At 43.6% G+C, this 17,527-nt stretch overlaps 1 protein-coding gene across 1 annotated transcript in view; it reads left to right on the forward strand.

Annotated features, from left to right (window-relative positions):
* Nucleotides 1–14,837: 14,837 nt before the first annotated feature.
* The window catches only part of LY86 (lymphocyte antigen 86), a 58,198-nt gene continuing 55,508 nt past the window's right edge, over nucleotides 14,838–17,527 (forward strand). The window contains exon 1 of the mRNA XM_036444054.2: nucleotides 14,838–15,036. Coding sequence (XP_036299947.1) covers nucleotides 14,910–15,036 — 127 coding nt within the window. The 5' untranslated portion in view covers nucleotides 14,838–14,909. The remainder of the gene's footprint in view (nucleotides 15,037–17,527) is intronic.

Consider the following 17,527-nt stretch of genomic DNA (forward strand, 5'->3'; position numbering starts at 1 on the left):
AGCCAAGATATGGACAAAACCAAAATGCCCACAGATGGATGAATGAATAAAGATGTCACATACACATAATACAGTACTACTAAGCCATAAAAGGGAATGAGATCTTGTCATTTGTGGTACTATGAATGGACCCTGAGGGTATAATATAAGCAAAATAAGTCAGGAATGGACCCTGAGGGTATGATGTAAGCAAAATAAGTCAGGAAGAGGAAAGATAAATACCAAGTGACTTCACTCATGAAATCTCTTAGAAACCAAGAACAACTGAACAAAAACAAAACAAAAACAAAAACAAAAACAAAAAACCCTGGGCAGAAACCAAGATGGTGGCATAGGTAAACACCTAACTGCAGCCTCACAAAACAATTTCAAAAAATACAACTAAAATACAAATTGGACATTATCTAGAACTACAGGAAAGTTGACTGAGTGGAAATTCTACAACTAGAAGGAAAGAGAAAACCAGAAGGAAAATCAGGAGCTGTAAAAGCTTAAAGTACGGACGGAGACACGGTGCACAAGTGGAGAGAGGATGGAGCGGGAGAGGAGCGGGAGGCTGAGTGCCTGGCTGACATTCCCCAGCAGGAAGGAGATAAAAGCTCCGGACTGTGCTGAACCCCAGTTCTGGACGAGACTCTGGGGACCCTGGTTCATACAGAGGGAATCTAGGCTGTAAGGCAGAGTGGCGAAAGGCAGTCTCGGAGGCACGCAGAAGATGTACTGTTAACTCTGCCACTAGATTGCCCTAGTGGGAAGGAGACAAAAGCTCTGGACTATGCTGAGCCCCAGTTCCAACTGCACTGAACTCCAGTTCTAGGCCAGACCCTGGGGACCCAGGCCCATATGGAGGGAATCTGGGCTGTAAGGCGGAAACTCAGGGGAGCAGCGAAAGGCAGAGTCCCAGAGGCATACACATTGTGCACAGAAGACGAACTGTTGACTGTACCACTGGATTGCCCTAGCAGGAAGGAAACAAAAGCTCTAGACTGTTCTGAACCCCACTTCCAACAACACTGAACCTCAGTTCCGGGCTCACTAAGGAAGAGCCTAGACTAGGGGTGTCGAACTCAATCAGAGAAGGGGCCAAAATCTAAAATCCAGCCTAAATCGCGGGCCGAATGGTTTACTGAACAGTCATAAACTGTCATTGTGATGGAAACGCAGCGGAGTGCAGTGATGACAGCGCGGTGCGGGCCACATTGCAAGGCCTGGCGGGACGGATTTGGCCCGCGGGCCTTGTGTTTGACACATGTGGCCTAGACTGTCTGGTAGCAGGCGAAACTAGAAGGCACTTCTCTCAGAGGTGCTTGCAGCAAGTACCGAAGACACTGAGGAACATTGAGACTCAGGAACCTCATAGGGCGGGGCTGACAGGAAGCCAAGGCTGTAGGCTCCACCCTGAAACTCAGCCCCAACCAAGCTGAGCACAGAGGCTAAGTCTAGTCAGATAAGGCTGACTCCTGGCATAGACACAGCTGATCCTCACAGCCAATTGGCCTGGAGGTCAGTTCCTCCCAGTGATACCAACAACAATCAAGACTTAACTACAACAAGGCTGTACACACAGTCCACAAAGGGGTGCACCAAAAGTGTCCACCTCAGGTAACTGGGAGGCTGACCCACTGAACCATATAGGACACCTTAGCACCCAAAGCCAACCTACCAACTCAGGGAAGCAGTGAAAATGCCGAGACCAGGAAACAGATCACAAGCGAAAGAAATGGAGGACAAGAAGCGACTGGATATAGAGTTCAAAACCACGGTTATAAGGTTTTTCAAGAATTTCCTAGAAAAGGCCAATAAAATAAATGAGACCTATGAGGATATCAAAAGGGATCAACTAGAAATAAAAAGGGGTCAACTAGGAATAAAGAATACATTGTCTGAAATAAAAAATATTATAGAGTCCTAAAAACAGAATGGAAGATCACAAGAATCAAGTCAAAGATTTGGAACATAAAGAGCCAGAAGACACTCCTCTGCAGAAGCAAGAAGACAAGAGAATCCAAAAAGTTGAAGATAATGTAAGAAATCTGTGGGACAACTTCAAGAGAACCAACATCAGAATTATGGGGGTCCCAGATGACGGAGAGCAAGATACCAAAAACATACTGGAAGAAATAGTGACAGAAAACTTCCCCCAACTGGTGAAAGAATTAGACTTACAAGTCCAGGAAGCACATAGAACCCCAAACAAAGGGAATCCAAAGAGGACCACATCAAGACACATCATAATTAAAATTCCAAGAGCAAAAGACAAAGAGAGAATATTAAAAGCAGCAAAAGAAAACCAGGTAGTTTACCTACAAAGGAGCACTCATACGATTGTCAGCTGATTTCTCAACAGAACCATGCAGGCCAGAGTTCATCATTGCCAAACCAGAATTATATGAATTGCTGAAGGGGGTTCTTTAGGAAGAGGAAGAAAATAAAGATAAAAATTATGAACAACAAATATGTAACTATCAACAAGTAAATCTAAAAGCCAACGGAATTAAAAAAATCTGATGAACAATATTAACTGGTTAATATAATAGAATCAGAGGTATGGAAGGGAAGTGAACTGACAATTCTAGGGGAAAAGGGGAGTGGGGCAGATACGAGAAGAGACTGAACATAAACTGTGCACCTATGGATGAGGACAATGGAGGGTGAGGAAAGGGCAGAGGATGGGGTGGGAACCTGGTGGAGGGGAGCAATGGAGGGTGGGGGGAAATGAGGAACATTTGTAATAATATGAACAATAAAGATTTATTAAAAAAAGAAAATGGACTTGAGCCCAAACTGGTTTGGCTCAGTAGATAGTGTGTCAGACTGTGGACTGAAAGGTCCCAGATTGGATTCCTGTCAAGAGCACGTACATTGGTTGTGGGAATATCCCCAGTGGGGGGTGTACAGGAGGCAGCTGATCGATGTTTCTAACTCTCTATCCCTCTCCCTTCCTCTCTGTAAAAAATAAATAAAATATATATTTTAAAAGAAAATGGACTTAAATATTAGCCCCAGGTTTGAGTCTCAGCTCTGCCATTGTGTGACCTTGGACAAATTACTTAATTGCTATAAACTTTGGTTTCTTCATCTATATAATGGGTACTATATAATACTTACCTTAAATCCATGTAAAACATGGTATCTGTCATCTTGGAAGCCCTTAAAATATTAGTTGTTTATTATTATTATCCACTCCACTAACTCAAGGACCATGAACTATGAGGTAGACACCACTCAAGGCAGCAAGAATTCAAAGGTGAATGGCAAAGGCCTTTTCTTCAACAGAGAGGTCAGACATGCAATATCTGACTGATGGAAATGGCTGTTCTGAGGCTGAAGTAAGAAAGTTCAGAGAAGTGAAACCAGACAACCAATGGATCTGGGCTGCCTGTCACTACTTCAGTTAATTAAACAGAGACAGGGTTAAGTCATATATGAGTCTTTATTCCAATACTGCCAGCAGTATGGGAGAGCAGTGGTCATCAACAGAAGCCTGTTCCCAAAAGACAGTTGTTTATATTGTCTAGGACAAATATTACAGGGGGAAGTAGGAATTGCAGGCATATGGAAGTAAGCAATGCCAGCTGGGGTAGGACTCCAATGTTTAGGCAATAAGGTTATTAATCATTTTATTATATTTGGTAAATCTTGAATGAGAATAGACCACAATCCAAGGTTGACTCTCAGGTTCAAGATTGACTCCCAGTGGTAAGGGGGTATACAACTCCCATCCAGGTTAGAATATCCTTTCTTTAATCAGAACAAAGTAATCACAGTTAATAGAGCATAATTAATATTTCTTATAACTATAGCTAGTCCCCAATATTCTATTTTTCCCCCTAACAGAACCATTACGATAACCATATAAATGTTGCGATGTCCGTGTTCATATTGTGATATGTACTTTTTTTTTTAGTAAAATACAGTAACCAAGGAGCCTGGAAAAATTATTAATATAATTCTAATTCAGTTGAGGAGACAAAAGAAGCTAGGCAGCTTGGGGCAGGACCATGGAGAAGGAACCCAACTAGGCAGAGTTACTAAGTAAGACGCACCTATTGGGTAGGGAAAGAAGGGTGTGCTCTGGAGACATAAGCTGTAAAATGTATGGATATTTCTATGACAAGCAGAAAGCATATAACCAATCACAAGATAGTAAGGCGCATAAACCAATTCCAAGGGTATTGCTAAAGCAGAATTATTTGAAAAGACCAATCAGGAGCCAGCAAGACTATCTTTTCCTCCTAAATTAAAAGGTGTGTGCTTCCTCTCCCCTCTCTCTTCTCCCAGACTTGCTAAGATCTTGGGTTGATGGCAGGAGATGCACTCCCCTGCACCCATGTGGCTTATGGCCATGAGAGCATCCACACATGGACTAATAGCCTTTAACTTGGATGCTAAACTACTCCCAGTGCCACATGGAAAGGAAGCTTTGGACACTGGCCTGCTTCTGGAACCCCAGCTGTACCTTTTCCAGGACTGGCTTCTCAATAAACTTTGGTTCTACTAACTGTTTTTGGTCCATGACTTTATTCTTCAATTTCATGAAACAATGAACTTGGACTCAAACCCCACATTTTGGTTTCATAGTTATTCTTTCCAAAAATTATTAGGCTTTATTCTATCTGTGAATGGGAATAAATTATTTCCATTTAACTTAAAAGAGCAGTTTCTACTCGTTCACAAAGAAGCTCAAATCTTCTGAATTTTACTCAGTGTTGTTAGGGAGTAGTGTTTTACTGATAGTCTACCTCCTCAGCATCCTTTCACAAAGTATTGTGCTCATTTATGGGACCCAGCTGCTAATTTATGAGAGAATTATTCTCTATTGAGGATTATCAGGTTTTTAGTGCCAAATATGTGACAAGCACTTTCCATAGATACTCAATCTAGTTTCTTTTTAAACCCAAACCGTGGGTTTGCGAGCTTCACTTTACAGATGACTCTGTGACCTGCCAAGGTCACACAGTGGTCAGAGGTGGGACCAGAACCAAGTTGCCACCCAACTTCTTCCTTAAAAAGGTTGCTCTTCTAGTGGGTCTTTAGGAGAGAGCACTTGTTTGAGTGATAGTATTTCCTCTATATTCAAATTGTAAGGAATGGGTCCCATTAGTCTTTTTTAAAATATATATATATGTTATTGATTTTTTTACGGAGAGGAAGAGAGAGGGATAGAGAGTTAGAAACATCGATGAGAGAGAATCATTGATCAGCTGCCTCTTGCACACCCCCTACTGGGGATGTGCCCGCAACCAAGGTACATGCCCTTGACAGGAATCGAACCCAGGACCTTTCAGTCCACAGGCCAACGCTCTATCCACTGAGCCAAACCGGCTTTGGCCTCCCATTGGTCTTAGCAAACCTCTGGAGGGGCTCCAGGGAGACTGCACACTCCCAGCTGCAGCAGTCCAGGCCTGAGTTCACTGTCCAGAGCGGCAGCTGCAGCTACAGACCCGGAGAAATCTCCTGTTTCCACACAACTTCTAAGGTAATCATCACAAAGGTAAAGAAAGTACCCACACAAAACAACATCGTACCTAAAGCACCTTTATTTGTATATGTGTATTGTCATCACTGTGTCTTTTATTAATAGCCTGCATCCTCCTCCTAGAAAACTTGAGTCTCGAACATTTCTCATGACAGGCTTTTCTTTACCTGCACCAGCTCATAACACCATTTGCCCAAGGATAAAGAGCACTGTGCAGTGATACACAGCTGCTGATTGCTATTATGGCAAGGCGTCATCATGCTGACATGTACACATAAGGAACTGTTTGACATTGAAATTGGGTCTCAAAAGAACTGTTGGCCAAGAAAGAAACTCACTAGAGACTGATTCATATGCTTTTCAGCATAACGATTATTGCTTGTCATATTTTTTATTCTTATAAGTATATTTCCAGTAGGACATGATCTCACTCATCTGGGGGAAATGGTGAACAACATAGACTGATGAACAAGAACAGACCCATAGATAAGGAGCCATGGGTCAGACTGTTGGACCTCAAAAGGAGGGTGAGGATAAAAGGGAGAAATCAACTAAAGGACTTATGTGCATACATATGAGCATAACCAGTGGTCAAAGACAATAAGGGAATGCGGGCATGAGTTGGGAGTGGTGGGGGATTGTAATGGGGGGTTGAGGACAAATATGTGATACCTTAATCAATAAAGAAAGTTAAAAAAAAATTAAAAAGAAAAAAAAAAGCACCGTGCAATGAGGAAGTAACAATAAATGTTTGTTAATTAGGTTCTCATGAAGATCTAAATTTAGTCCTGTTACTTTCCATTTCTTTTCTTTACCTTCGATATCATAATAGAAAAATGGGAAATAGCTATGCATAGGCATTTTCAAAGAAAGAAATATAAATAATCAATAACAATAAGATGAAAAAATGTTCAACTCTATTTGTTCTGAAAGAAATATAAGCAAAACAATTTTTAAATACAAATGTATAACTGCTGGTGGGATTGTATCATTACTGTGTCTGGAAACAATATGGCAGCATGTATGAAGAGCCTTAAAAGCTGGTAATTCTTTTCACCAAGTATTTCACTTTCTGGAGCTTACCCTGAGGAAATAATATAGCCTGCACAAACATACAGCAACAAGGAGATCTGCTGCTGCATTATCTCCTCCTATTTTGCTATTAATAACAATCTAAATGTCTAAAGCATGAATTGATTAAATAAATTGTGGTTAATCCATTCAGTAAAATACTATAAGTCATTAAAAGTCATGTCATGGAAGAATTCTAACTGACCATTTTAAGTGATGTGGCATGTTACAGTAAACACAGTATGTACAGTGTGGTCTTGTGCGTGTGTGGGGGCTGAAAGGATACTTCACAAAACGTCAATAGTGGTTTATCTGGATATTGAGACTACAAGTATTTATTTTCCCTTTCTTGTCAGCTTCCCTGCCCCATCTCCTTGCAGGAAAATGTTGTCCGGTATATCTCCCAATTAGAATATATTACTTTAAGAATGAGAAGCAAAAGGAGAGAAAAGGAAACTATCTTACTCCTGGGGAAAGATGGCGTCACACTTTGTTAACTACGTGGGGTTCATAGATTTCCTAGTGATAGAGACCTGCTTCCTTTGCCTTAGTTGTGCTGGCACACTACGCCCAGAGGAATAGTCACCTCGGCTTAAAAAACAAGCTTGTTGGACCTCATCCATTCTGTTTGTCATCCATTCAGACTAAACTATTTTACTTAGTACTTGCTATGTGCTAGGCACTGGGTATACAACCATCCAGGGGAAAAGGAGAGAAAGAGAAAGAAGGAAGGATGGGAACCTGGGAGAGAAAGAAGGAGGGAGTTACTGATTGGTGTAAAGGAATCGGACCTTTACTGAATGATGGCCTGTGAACAGAGGTGTGGGGGGGAATACCCTGTCTCGGCAGAGCAGCTCACTGGGAAGCAAGCACAGAACTGAGCATTGAAGAAAGTGTAAGCATTAAGGCAAGAAGGGGACAGAACATTCCAGGGTGAGGTAACAGCAGGTGATGGAGATGCTGGGCAGAAGAGAGCAGGTGCTGCAGGAACCGAGAGGCCTGGGCCCTGGAGTAGGAGAGGCCCGTGGACATTTACATGGAGCAACTCTGAAGGGCTTTGCAGGGCATCATTTCACAGATTTGCATCTCAGCAGGTACCTCAGTGTCAGTTGGAGAGTGTGTTTGCCAGGGGCCAGGCTGGATCCTGGGAGACCAAGAGGACTCTCATGGAGGGTGGCAGCAGCAGGATGGCCAGACATTGACAGGAGGAGAGACCTGCACACAGTCAGATGGAAAGCATGGTGATGGACAGACTATTTTTAAGTGACTTCATCTTTGATTCCATGGTGAGTAATCTCTAATCTTGAAGTTCAAAAGCATGAACAAAGGGAAGACCAATTTTTTGAGAAAGAAATGAACTCCTGGCCATGGCTTTTTAACACAATTGGATTCTAGGTGAGCAAGGCCACGGCCATGGAAAGCACTGTTTGCCTGAAAGCACAAAGTGGGGTTTTTTCCTGCTTTATTTATCAACAACCTTGTGGTTGCAGCTGACATATCCAAGCAAGGAAAAGTGAAGAACTCGGCTTCTGAATGCTAAGCGGCTTGCAGTGAAATCACCTGAGCCCTTGTTTCCGCTGTGTCCGGGGCCATAGGAAAGGTGCTTAATCAGACTCCTTCGGGGCCAGTCCCATGGCCTCAATCCTGATCTGTCACTTCACAGTTCCAATGGGTATATTTCTCCCATAAGAATATATTTATGTGCCACATAAGCTCATCCAGTTAGTCACCTTTCCATGGGGTGGAGGGCCTGGCTTTGGGTAAAGAGCAAAGCATGCTAACTAGATTCCTGAGAAACTCTCCAGCCTCTCCCAGGATCTGGTTTCCTTTAAATATCTATTTATTTCCTTTAATATAAATAAATATGATTAGAAATAGTAATAAAATCATGTACCATTTATTGATTTTTATTGATTTTTACAAAGGTAAATACCACACAATAGAGGCAAGATTTTTGCCCAAGCCAGCTGACTACAAAACCCATTCCATGTGCACTGTCCCTGTTTGCCACAGCAACCAACTTCCCATTGCGGCAGTTCTCTGGCAGAGATGCCTACTCCTTGAAGCTACAAAGGCCAGTCCCATCAGTTTCTAAGTGATGGGGATAATTTGCTTTGACCTCACAAGACAGGAGGACAAGCAAACTTAAAGGCACAGGAGTAAAGAGGCTGTTTTTTCTGGGGTCAAGAACCTTGGATTCTGGAATCTGTCTGACTTTCAACTTGGCTTTACCAAATGTGTGATCTTGGACTTGTTACTAACTGTGCCTCAGTGTTGATAATGAGGATCATCACAGAACAAATCCAGTAACCTTTCACTGGAATATCTAGTACAGATTTATTTAAAACTCAGAATTTCTTAATTTAAAAAAGGTAATAGGGTTCATATTTTATAACACCCAAAGTGGGTTATGGTGCAAGGTCCATTGCTCACTAATCAATCACATTAATATTTTTGCAGTAAAACTAATTAATATTCAACTAGAGGCCCAGTGCACAAAATTTGTGTATGAGGGGATGTGTGTGTCCCTCAGCCCAGCCTGCACCCTCTCCAATCTTGGACCCCTCCAAGGATGTCCAACTGTATATTTAGGCCCGATCCTACTGGGCAGTTGGATGCCCCTCTCACAATCCAGGACTTCTGGCTCCCAATGGCTCACCTGCCTGCCTATCTGATTGCCCCTAACCACTATTACCTGCCAGCCTGACAACCCCTGCCAGTCTGATTAATGCTAACTGCTCCCCTGCTGGCACCCCTAATTGCCCTCCCTTGCCAGCCTGGTTGCCCCCAACTGCCCTCCCTGCAGGCCTGGGACCTCCACAACTGCCCTCCCCTACAGGGCTGGTCCCCCCAACTGTCTTCCCCTGCAGACCTGGTTCCTCCCAACTGACCTCCTCTGCAGACCTAATTGCCCCCAACTGCCTCCCTTGCAGGCTTGATCTCTCCCAACTGCCCTCCCCTGCTGGCCTGATTGCCAAAACTGCTCTCCCCTGTTGGCCAGCTTGTGGTAACCATCTTGTGTCCACATGGGGGTGGCCATCTTTGACCACATGGGGGAGGCCATCTTGTGTATTGGAATGATGGTCAATTTGCATATTACCTCTTTATTATATAGGATAAATCTCTAAATAAAGACTCTTAAACTGATGAGACTAAATAGTTTAGATCAGATTTTTCCACCAAAAGAATGCTTAAAATCTCAAATGCTTTGAGATTTCAAAGTTGTGGTAGCAGAATGATGGTACCACACCTATATGCAAGGCTGTTTTGAGGAATAAATGAGTGAGGGAATACATACTGAGTGCTTAGAAGAGTACCTGGCACACAACAGTGGTCCAGCACATTTGGCTTATTCTTATTTATTCCAGGGAAGAAATAAACACAGACTATTTCAAAGATTATTATTTATATGTTAAAATTACTGCTGAGTAAGATTAATATTTCAGGGAGAATTCTAGATGGATCCCATAGCCAATATCAGTAGAGAAAAATCAAGGAAATGTTCTGAGTCGAAGCCAGTTTGGCTCAGTGGTAGAGCGTCGGTCTGCGGACTGAAAGGTCTCGGGTTTGATTCCGGTCGAGGGCATGTACCTTGGTTGCAGGCGCGTCCCCAGTAGGGGGTGTGCAAGAGGCAGCTGGTCGATGTTTCTCTCTCATCGACGTTTCTGGCTCTCTATTTCCCCTTCTCTCTTTAAAAAATCAATAAAATATATTTTAAAAAAAAGAAAGAAAGAAAATGTTCTGAGGTTTGATGCAAACAATTGGCAAGTTATTTCATCCCAACTACCACCTGCTAGTCCAGCAAAATATGCTGTCCAGCAAAATATCCTCTCCAACAACATGGCTCAAATGTGACTCATGTAAACCCCATAATGAACAGCTGGAAATCTGGGACCAACCAGAGTGGGAGGTACATACTGAAGCCAGAGCCAGAGCCAAGGCACAAGCTACAACTGCAAATTAGGACCCCTCCTCATAGTACGTAAAAGGACTATCCTCATTCTTACCCATACTTTTGGTTTCTTCCCTAATGCCTTTCCTTCAGCTTATCAAAATCATTTCAATCTTAACAGAATGAAGTCTTGAGAATATCTGAATCTGGAGAGAGTTTTAGCTCCAAGTTGCTATTTTGTCCCAAGCTGCAGAGAAATTTTAGACAGTGTACATGAGTCATTTCAGACTAGATCTACCCTCTCTAAATGTCAGAGTAGTTTCTTGTGCCTTAATCTTTGGATAATTTGTGGCCTTTTTCATCATTGGGAAATTGATCAGACTAATCTATAAAGCCCACTTCTTTCTTGGCCCAGCATACCTGTTCCCCAAAAAAACAAACAAAATATCATTTCTGTTTGTAGTTTGTCATAGAATTTATGGCCCTGTACTTTGCATGTTATGTCCCCAGAATAAACAGGAATGTTAATAAATGGGACAATAATAGGTAATTGGAAGAGGCAGTAGTTCAGAAAGACATGCTAGAGTTTGTCTATTAGAACAGTTACTAGAAGTTCTGATGAACGACAAGTCTGGGGCAAATTAAAAGGAGAGGGGGACAGTTAGTATATACAGACATGCAACAGGAAGCTGAAAGTACTAGTATTTCAGAAACCTCTATTCAATTTTTTATGGGAAAACTAAACAATATTTCAAGAAGTGAAGTCTCTCTTCTTTTACTGAACACATTTATTCAACAAATGTGTTGATTATTATCTTCTTCCACTAGAAAGTTAGCTCTGGGAATAGGCTCCTTGCTTTGCTGGACTCCTGGTGCCTGGAATTGTACCTGGAATGTTGGAATGCTTAATAAATATCTGCTGAATAAATGAGTGAATTGATCTGAAGCCGGAAAGAGGTGAAATTTTTCTTCTTTTCTGTAGAAAGGAGACTGTTTCTACACTGTTATCTTTACCTTGCTCTCTACAGCAAAGTCTAGTCAATCCAGCTTCCTCGTGTGAAGCAGCTTCCCCCTTACCCTTTTATGTAGTTGGACTCTTGCCCTCAGAATCTCACCTTTTATTCATGAAGTCTCTTCTTAAAAATGAGTTTTCCTCTTAAGATTTTTAGTGACAGCCATCCTGATAATAACATTTTTACCTTTCAAAGAACTATAGACACCATCCCCAAGCAAAACTCAATGAAAAGAGAGCAGCTTGAGACATGGAGGAAGAGGATTATCAAAAGAAGTAGAAGTCTGAACCAGACCAGAACAGCCCAGCTTCTATAAGGTCCTGGATGTCAGGATCAGAGTCTGACAGTATATTCGGTTGTTATTTACATGTATAAGATCATTTTTAAAAATAAATATCATGAATTCATTCTAATTTTATTCTATAGTTAGGAGCAGGACATTATCAATAAACTCTTCTGAACTTTACAATGCTTCTAGTTGAAGCATTCCTCAAGCTGCTATAGATTGATGGAACTAGTTTGCCATACTGATGATTTCAGTCAAATCCTGCTTTTCAGGATGCCAAACTCCTTCCAGAAAGTTGCTCACTCATTACTCTTCTTTGGGTGTGTTATGTGTTTTACAAAATGTTATGCATCATATAACAAAGAACATCCTATCTAATAAAAGAGTAATATGCAAATTGACCATCACACCAAGATACAAGATGGCCACCACAAGATGGCCTGCAGGGGAGGGCAGTTGTGGGAAGTTAAGGGTGACCAGACCAGCAGAGGAGGGCAGTTGGGGGTGACCAGGCCAACAGAGGAGGGCAGTTGGGGAAGACCAGGCCAGCAAGAGAGGGTAGTTGTGGGGAGACCCAGGCCTGCAGGGGAGGGCAGTTGGGAGGGACCAGGCCTGCAGGGGAAGGCAGTTTGGGGAGGGGGGCAGGCCTGTAGTGAAAGACAGTTGAGGAAAGGGACCCAGGCCTGCAGGGAGGGCAATTGGGGGCAATCAGGCCAGCAGGGAGGGTAGTTAAGGATGACCAGACCAGCAGAGTAGGGCAGTTAGGAGAGATCAGGCCTGCAGGGGAGGGCAGTTGAGGGGGTGTGGGGGGGAGGGGCCTACAGAGGATGGCATTTGGGAACCAGCAGTTCTGGATTGTTAGAGGGATGTCCAACCACCCATTTAGGCCTGGGTGGTTGGACATCTCTCAAAGGGTCCCAGATTCAGAGGGTGCAGGACACACCCCACCCCATGTACAAAATTTTGCACCAGGCCTCTAGTATTGCTAATAAGAGGATTTTAAAAATGGTACACTCTGCAAGAGAACAAATTCCAAAATCTAGGGCAAAATTCTCAAACTGTGGCCCCAGCCCAGCAGCCTCAGCAACATCTAGGAACTTGTTAGAAATGCAGGTTATCAGGCCCCACCCCAGACCTCTAATTGAGGCCCGCAATCTGTGTGTTAATAAGCCATCCATCTGATGCTGATTCCCACTCCCTCCACCCCCAGGTCTGAGAAACACAGCTGTAGCATCACCACACCTCCAGAGCCTCTTAATGGATGGTCCCTTTTGAACATTTCTGTATGCCAATGCTATCTCTGAATCATGATTCTTTATATTGCCTGGTCCTTTGATTCACAAAATATCTGTGGCCAGTCCTCAGATGCCCTGATTTCCATATTAGTAGATGCTCACAGCTCTCTGCCAGCCTGCCTGCTCCCTGTTCTGTACCCCTAGGCCAGTCTGCTGGTGTATTGGTTGTGCTGTGCTCTGCAGGGTGGAAGGGCTTCACCTTGATTGCTCTCCTCACTCACTGTTTAGAGCTCTCTCACAGCCTTTAGAGACCTCAAAGGTCCCCAGGGAAAGCTGCCATGGCCTTGTCCTGGAACTACAAGAACTTAAACACCCCCCTGGGCCCACAACTCTAAACATTGAGCTTCTAGCTCTCACCTGAGCTCTTGTTCACAGCACAGCTGACCTCTGTTCACACAGACCACACGGTGCTATCTTGCCTCCTCTTAGAGCAACTCAGCCTCCTCCTCTTCTTCGGGCCTCAACTTTCTCCCTGCAGGCCTGGGTCCCCTCCCCCAACTGTCTTCCACTCAGAGAGCTTATTACAACACAGAGTGCTGACTGGGCCCCACCCAGAGGTTCTGATTCAGTTGGTCTTGAATGTAGCCCAAGAATTTTTATTTGTAATAAGCTCCTGGTTTAAGTTGGCGCTATTGTCCAACAACCATACTTTGAGAACCACTTTTGAAAGTGAATAACACTGTACTTATTTGCAGATGAATACCTTTAAAAAAATCAATCCAGACCTGCCCCAAATGACTAGTCTCTGATGTCTCCCCCCAAAAATGTAAAGAATCCATCCACTAACTCTATTTGTTTGTCTTCATGGGCAATTAAAAAAAAAAAAGTTTTGAGGTGACTTTAATTTTTATTTAGCCTTGGGCAGAAATTGTCAGTGTCACCTGCTGTGCTTAGTGAAATGCTTTTTCTCTCAGGGGAAAGAGTGTTCTCCGTTGCTCCTAAAATCTGCTGGCTGTTGGCTGTTGGCTCTGATTCCAGTTCTCTCCAGTGAAGGTACAGTTGGGTGGGGGTGGGAATCAGTGTTCAGAAACCTTGCTGTCTGGAATCAGGGCAAAGTGCTGAGATAGAAAGCCAGAATCTTGGCTTTGAAATGAAAGTGAGACATGACTTTAACAATCCCACCCATGACCAAAGCATTTAGACTCCCACTCTTAAAAGGGAGGCCCTCACTTCCCCATCTTCCCCTACCCCGTCCACCAAGCTGAACCAGAAATAGCCCACAGCTCACTTCTCAGGGTGACTCCCTCCCCTTCGTCTTCAGAGACCACATTTGCAGCTCCCAGAAAAAGGCTTCAGCTAGCAGCTGCACAAGTCACTGCTGACATCCTCATGCAGAGAGTGGAGCTGAAACCAGAGAGAAAAATGCCAATAGGGCAAAAGCCTCATTCAGATCCCCAATGCCCGATGCTGCCTGCCAGTGCCAGCCAGATCCAGGTCCACAGCCTGCATGGGATGCCTGCCCCTAGGGGCCTGCTGATGGAAAGCACAAGGTGGCCTCTGGCTTACCTTTCCTGATTTCACAGCACCACCTACGGTGGGGACTCTTAGGAGGGATGTTTGTGGGGACCTGGGGCATAAAGCCACACATCACTTCCTAGTTTGTCTCTGTGAAAGCAGAAAGTCAACATCCAACCTATCCCCCACCCATACTAGCTTCACTCTGATTCAAGTGCCAGCGGTCCTGGGGGAACAGTATTCAAATGCCTCTGCTAAAGGCCTGTGCTTCTCACAGTGGTTCCCCAGGAGCATAAAATATGAGAAGTGAAACTGAAATGTCACCCTTTTAAGGAGGGGAGAGGAAGAACCACCCTGAAGGCCCTTTTAGTTGGGCCTGTTATTTTTCTGTTGGTCACACACAGGCCTGGCCCGCACCATGAAGGGTTTCACTGCTGCATTCCTCATCTGGACCCTGATCTCTCCCAGTGGTGGTGCCCCCCCAGCCTGGCCCACACACACAGCCTGCAAGGACTCGAGCTTGGAAGTGCTCTACCAGAGTTGTGGTAAGGTCTTTATCCCTTTGTGCTCAGTAGTTGAGTATCCATCTATGAACCAAGAGGTCAGTCTGCTTCCTGGTCAAGCCCATGCCTGGGTTGTGGGCTGGGACCTCGGTGTGGGGCATGTAGGCAGCAGCCAGTGTGGGGCATGCAGGAGGCAACATAGAGAGATGTTTCTATTTCTCTATCTCTCTCCCTTTCTCTCTAAAATTAACAAAGCTATATTTAAGATAAATAAATAAATATCCTTTATTGTGGGAAATTAAGGCCCACAAACATGGGCTGCTATAGCTCTTAGTTGGGGTGGGTAAAGGGTGAGGGAATTAGTGGCAGAACACTTTCTCCACTTACAGCAGATCTGCAAGGGCCATTTGGAGCCCTTAGGAGAAGGAAGGGTAGGGGTAAGAAAGAGCCTGAATAGAGTGACAAAGAGAACAAGATAAAGACACCGAGAATCTAAGTATAGAATCCACTAATCCCACAGAGCCTGAAAAGGAACCCAGTGACCAATGAGTGTACAAATCATGAAACCTCGCCTCTTCAAAATTAGGAAAAGATGCTTCCAATCCCCCACCTCTCCCTCAAATTGTAGCCTTGGATAGTTTGTTTAGTTTGCAAGCTGAATGAAAAGATCACTTAAGCTAAAAAGGAGAGTTCTGTCCTTCTTGTAACACTTCCAGAGTTTCTGCTGCAGTAGCATCGCTCATTAATGAGGCAAAAACTTATCCTGCAGTGTTAGTGCCTGGGCTTTCTCTAGTGCTGCACATGGTAGAAGGGAACGAACCCTAGTGGTCACCCCAACATGGAAAACTGATAAACCAACTGAGATTGCAATTAATGAACAGAATGCAGGAAATGGCAATAATCTGTGTCTGAGTCAATCCTTTGGGGTTTACATTAGTCTATTGGGATGTCATACAGAACACCCTGGATGTGGTGGCTGAAACAACAAAAATTGTTTGGTTGCTCCTGCAGCCTCTCTCCTGTGTCTTCGCCTGGCCTTTCCTTTATGCCCACACAGTCCTAGTGTCTCTCCCTCAAAAGCCAGTCCTATTTGATTAGTGTCCATTCATATAAGCTCATTTAAGTTTAACCACCTCTTTAAAGATCCTGTCTCCAAATGCAATCATATTCTAAAGTACATATTCTAAATGACTAGGCTTCAAGGTATGAATTGGGGAAGGGACACAATTCAGTCCATTCAGGGGGCCTGAGTGGGGAGAAATAAGCCTGGCCTCAAGATCATATCTTGAATGAAGATTAGAGGAATGCGCTTGTGAAAGGGCATGACATATGAAATATGACACTTTGGAGAAAGACTGTGGGCAAACTGTTGTCTTGATTGAAGGAGGTGGAAGGAGATCTTGTCTTGCTAAGCATCTAAGTTGGCTGTACTATATATATGCTGGGGAATAGTGGAGATGTTATGAGCAGATACCCTATCCCTGTAGCTGCCATCCAAGGAGATGACTGTCTAGACCTCTCTGAGGCAGCACCAACTTAACTTTATTCCTTTAAAAGAAGAAACATGGAACATTAAAATGTAAATAATTTTTTAATGTAAAAGAATGAAAAGCTGGTGCTGGTGTGTTGATCTCATTACTCTTGCTCTTTCTGAGGGAATGAGATGCTATCTGCTGACATCTATTCATTTTATGTGCAGGATGACAAGAAAGACTTGAGATGAATGGATTGCTCAGGACTCATTTTTCCAATTCATCCTCCCATAAAAGTTGCCATGGCTGGTCCAGCTCCCTGACTAGTCTTAAGCTTACAACTAAGCTTGGTACAGCCTTTCAAGTTGCTGCCAGAAGAGGCAAGAGGGGCAGATGAATCAGGGAGAGAACAGGAGCATAGCATTCACCCACCTGGGGATAATGCTTCCCTCTGCTCCAGGGATCAGTGAACGTGGACACAAGCCCTGATCTGGGCATTTAGAAAAAAAAAATGAAGGAGATGCTGTTCTTTTCTAAGAATAGTGGGGGTCAGACAATTAAATAACAGGGTGAGTGTTCTGTAGTAAAGGTTGGAGTAGATGCCTGCATCGCACACTAGAGGACATGGTAGTTGGAGAGGTAATGTTGGGGAATGTCTGGGGCAGGGTCACCAAGCTTGAATTTAACCTTAAAGAAAGATACAAATAGTAACTGTAGCAACTCATGCTCATAAAGATTTATATGTGCCAGGCATCAGGCCAAGTGCTTCCTATGTGTTATTTTACAGAAGTGCTAACTGAGGGTTAGAGATGTCAGGTAATTGTCCAAGGCCACACAAACAACAGTATCAGAGTTACATCCCTGGTGGCATGGAGAAGGTGTTGAGTAAATATCTATGCAATTAATGAATTGATCTGAGGCCTTTCTGACTCCATAGCCTTTGCTCTTAATGTCCTGCTATCTATTGTTCTGTCTGACAACAAATGGAATAGAGGTGGTGAAAGAAGGAATGGCATGTGTGAAGGAGAGACATGTGACCAGGCACAGAGTTCAGAACTCTG

The sequence above is a fragment of the Pipistrellus kuhlii genome, unplaced genomic scaffold (genome assembly GCF_014108245.1).
Source record: "Pipistrellus kuhlii isolate mPipKuh1 unplaced genomic scaffold, mPipKuh1.p scaffold_m20_p_2, whole genome shotgun sequence".
Taxonomy (NCBI): Eukaryota; Metazoa; Chordata; class Mammalia; order Chiroptera; family Vespertilionidae; genus Pipistrellus; species Pipistrellus kuhlii.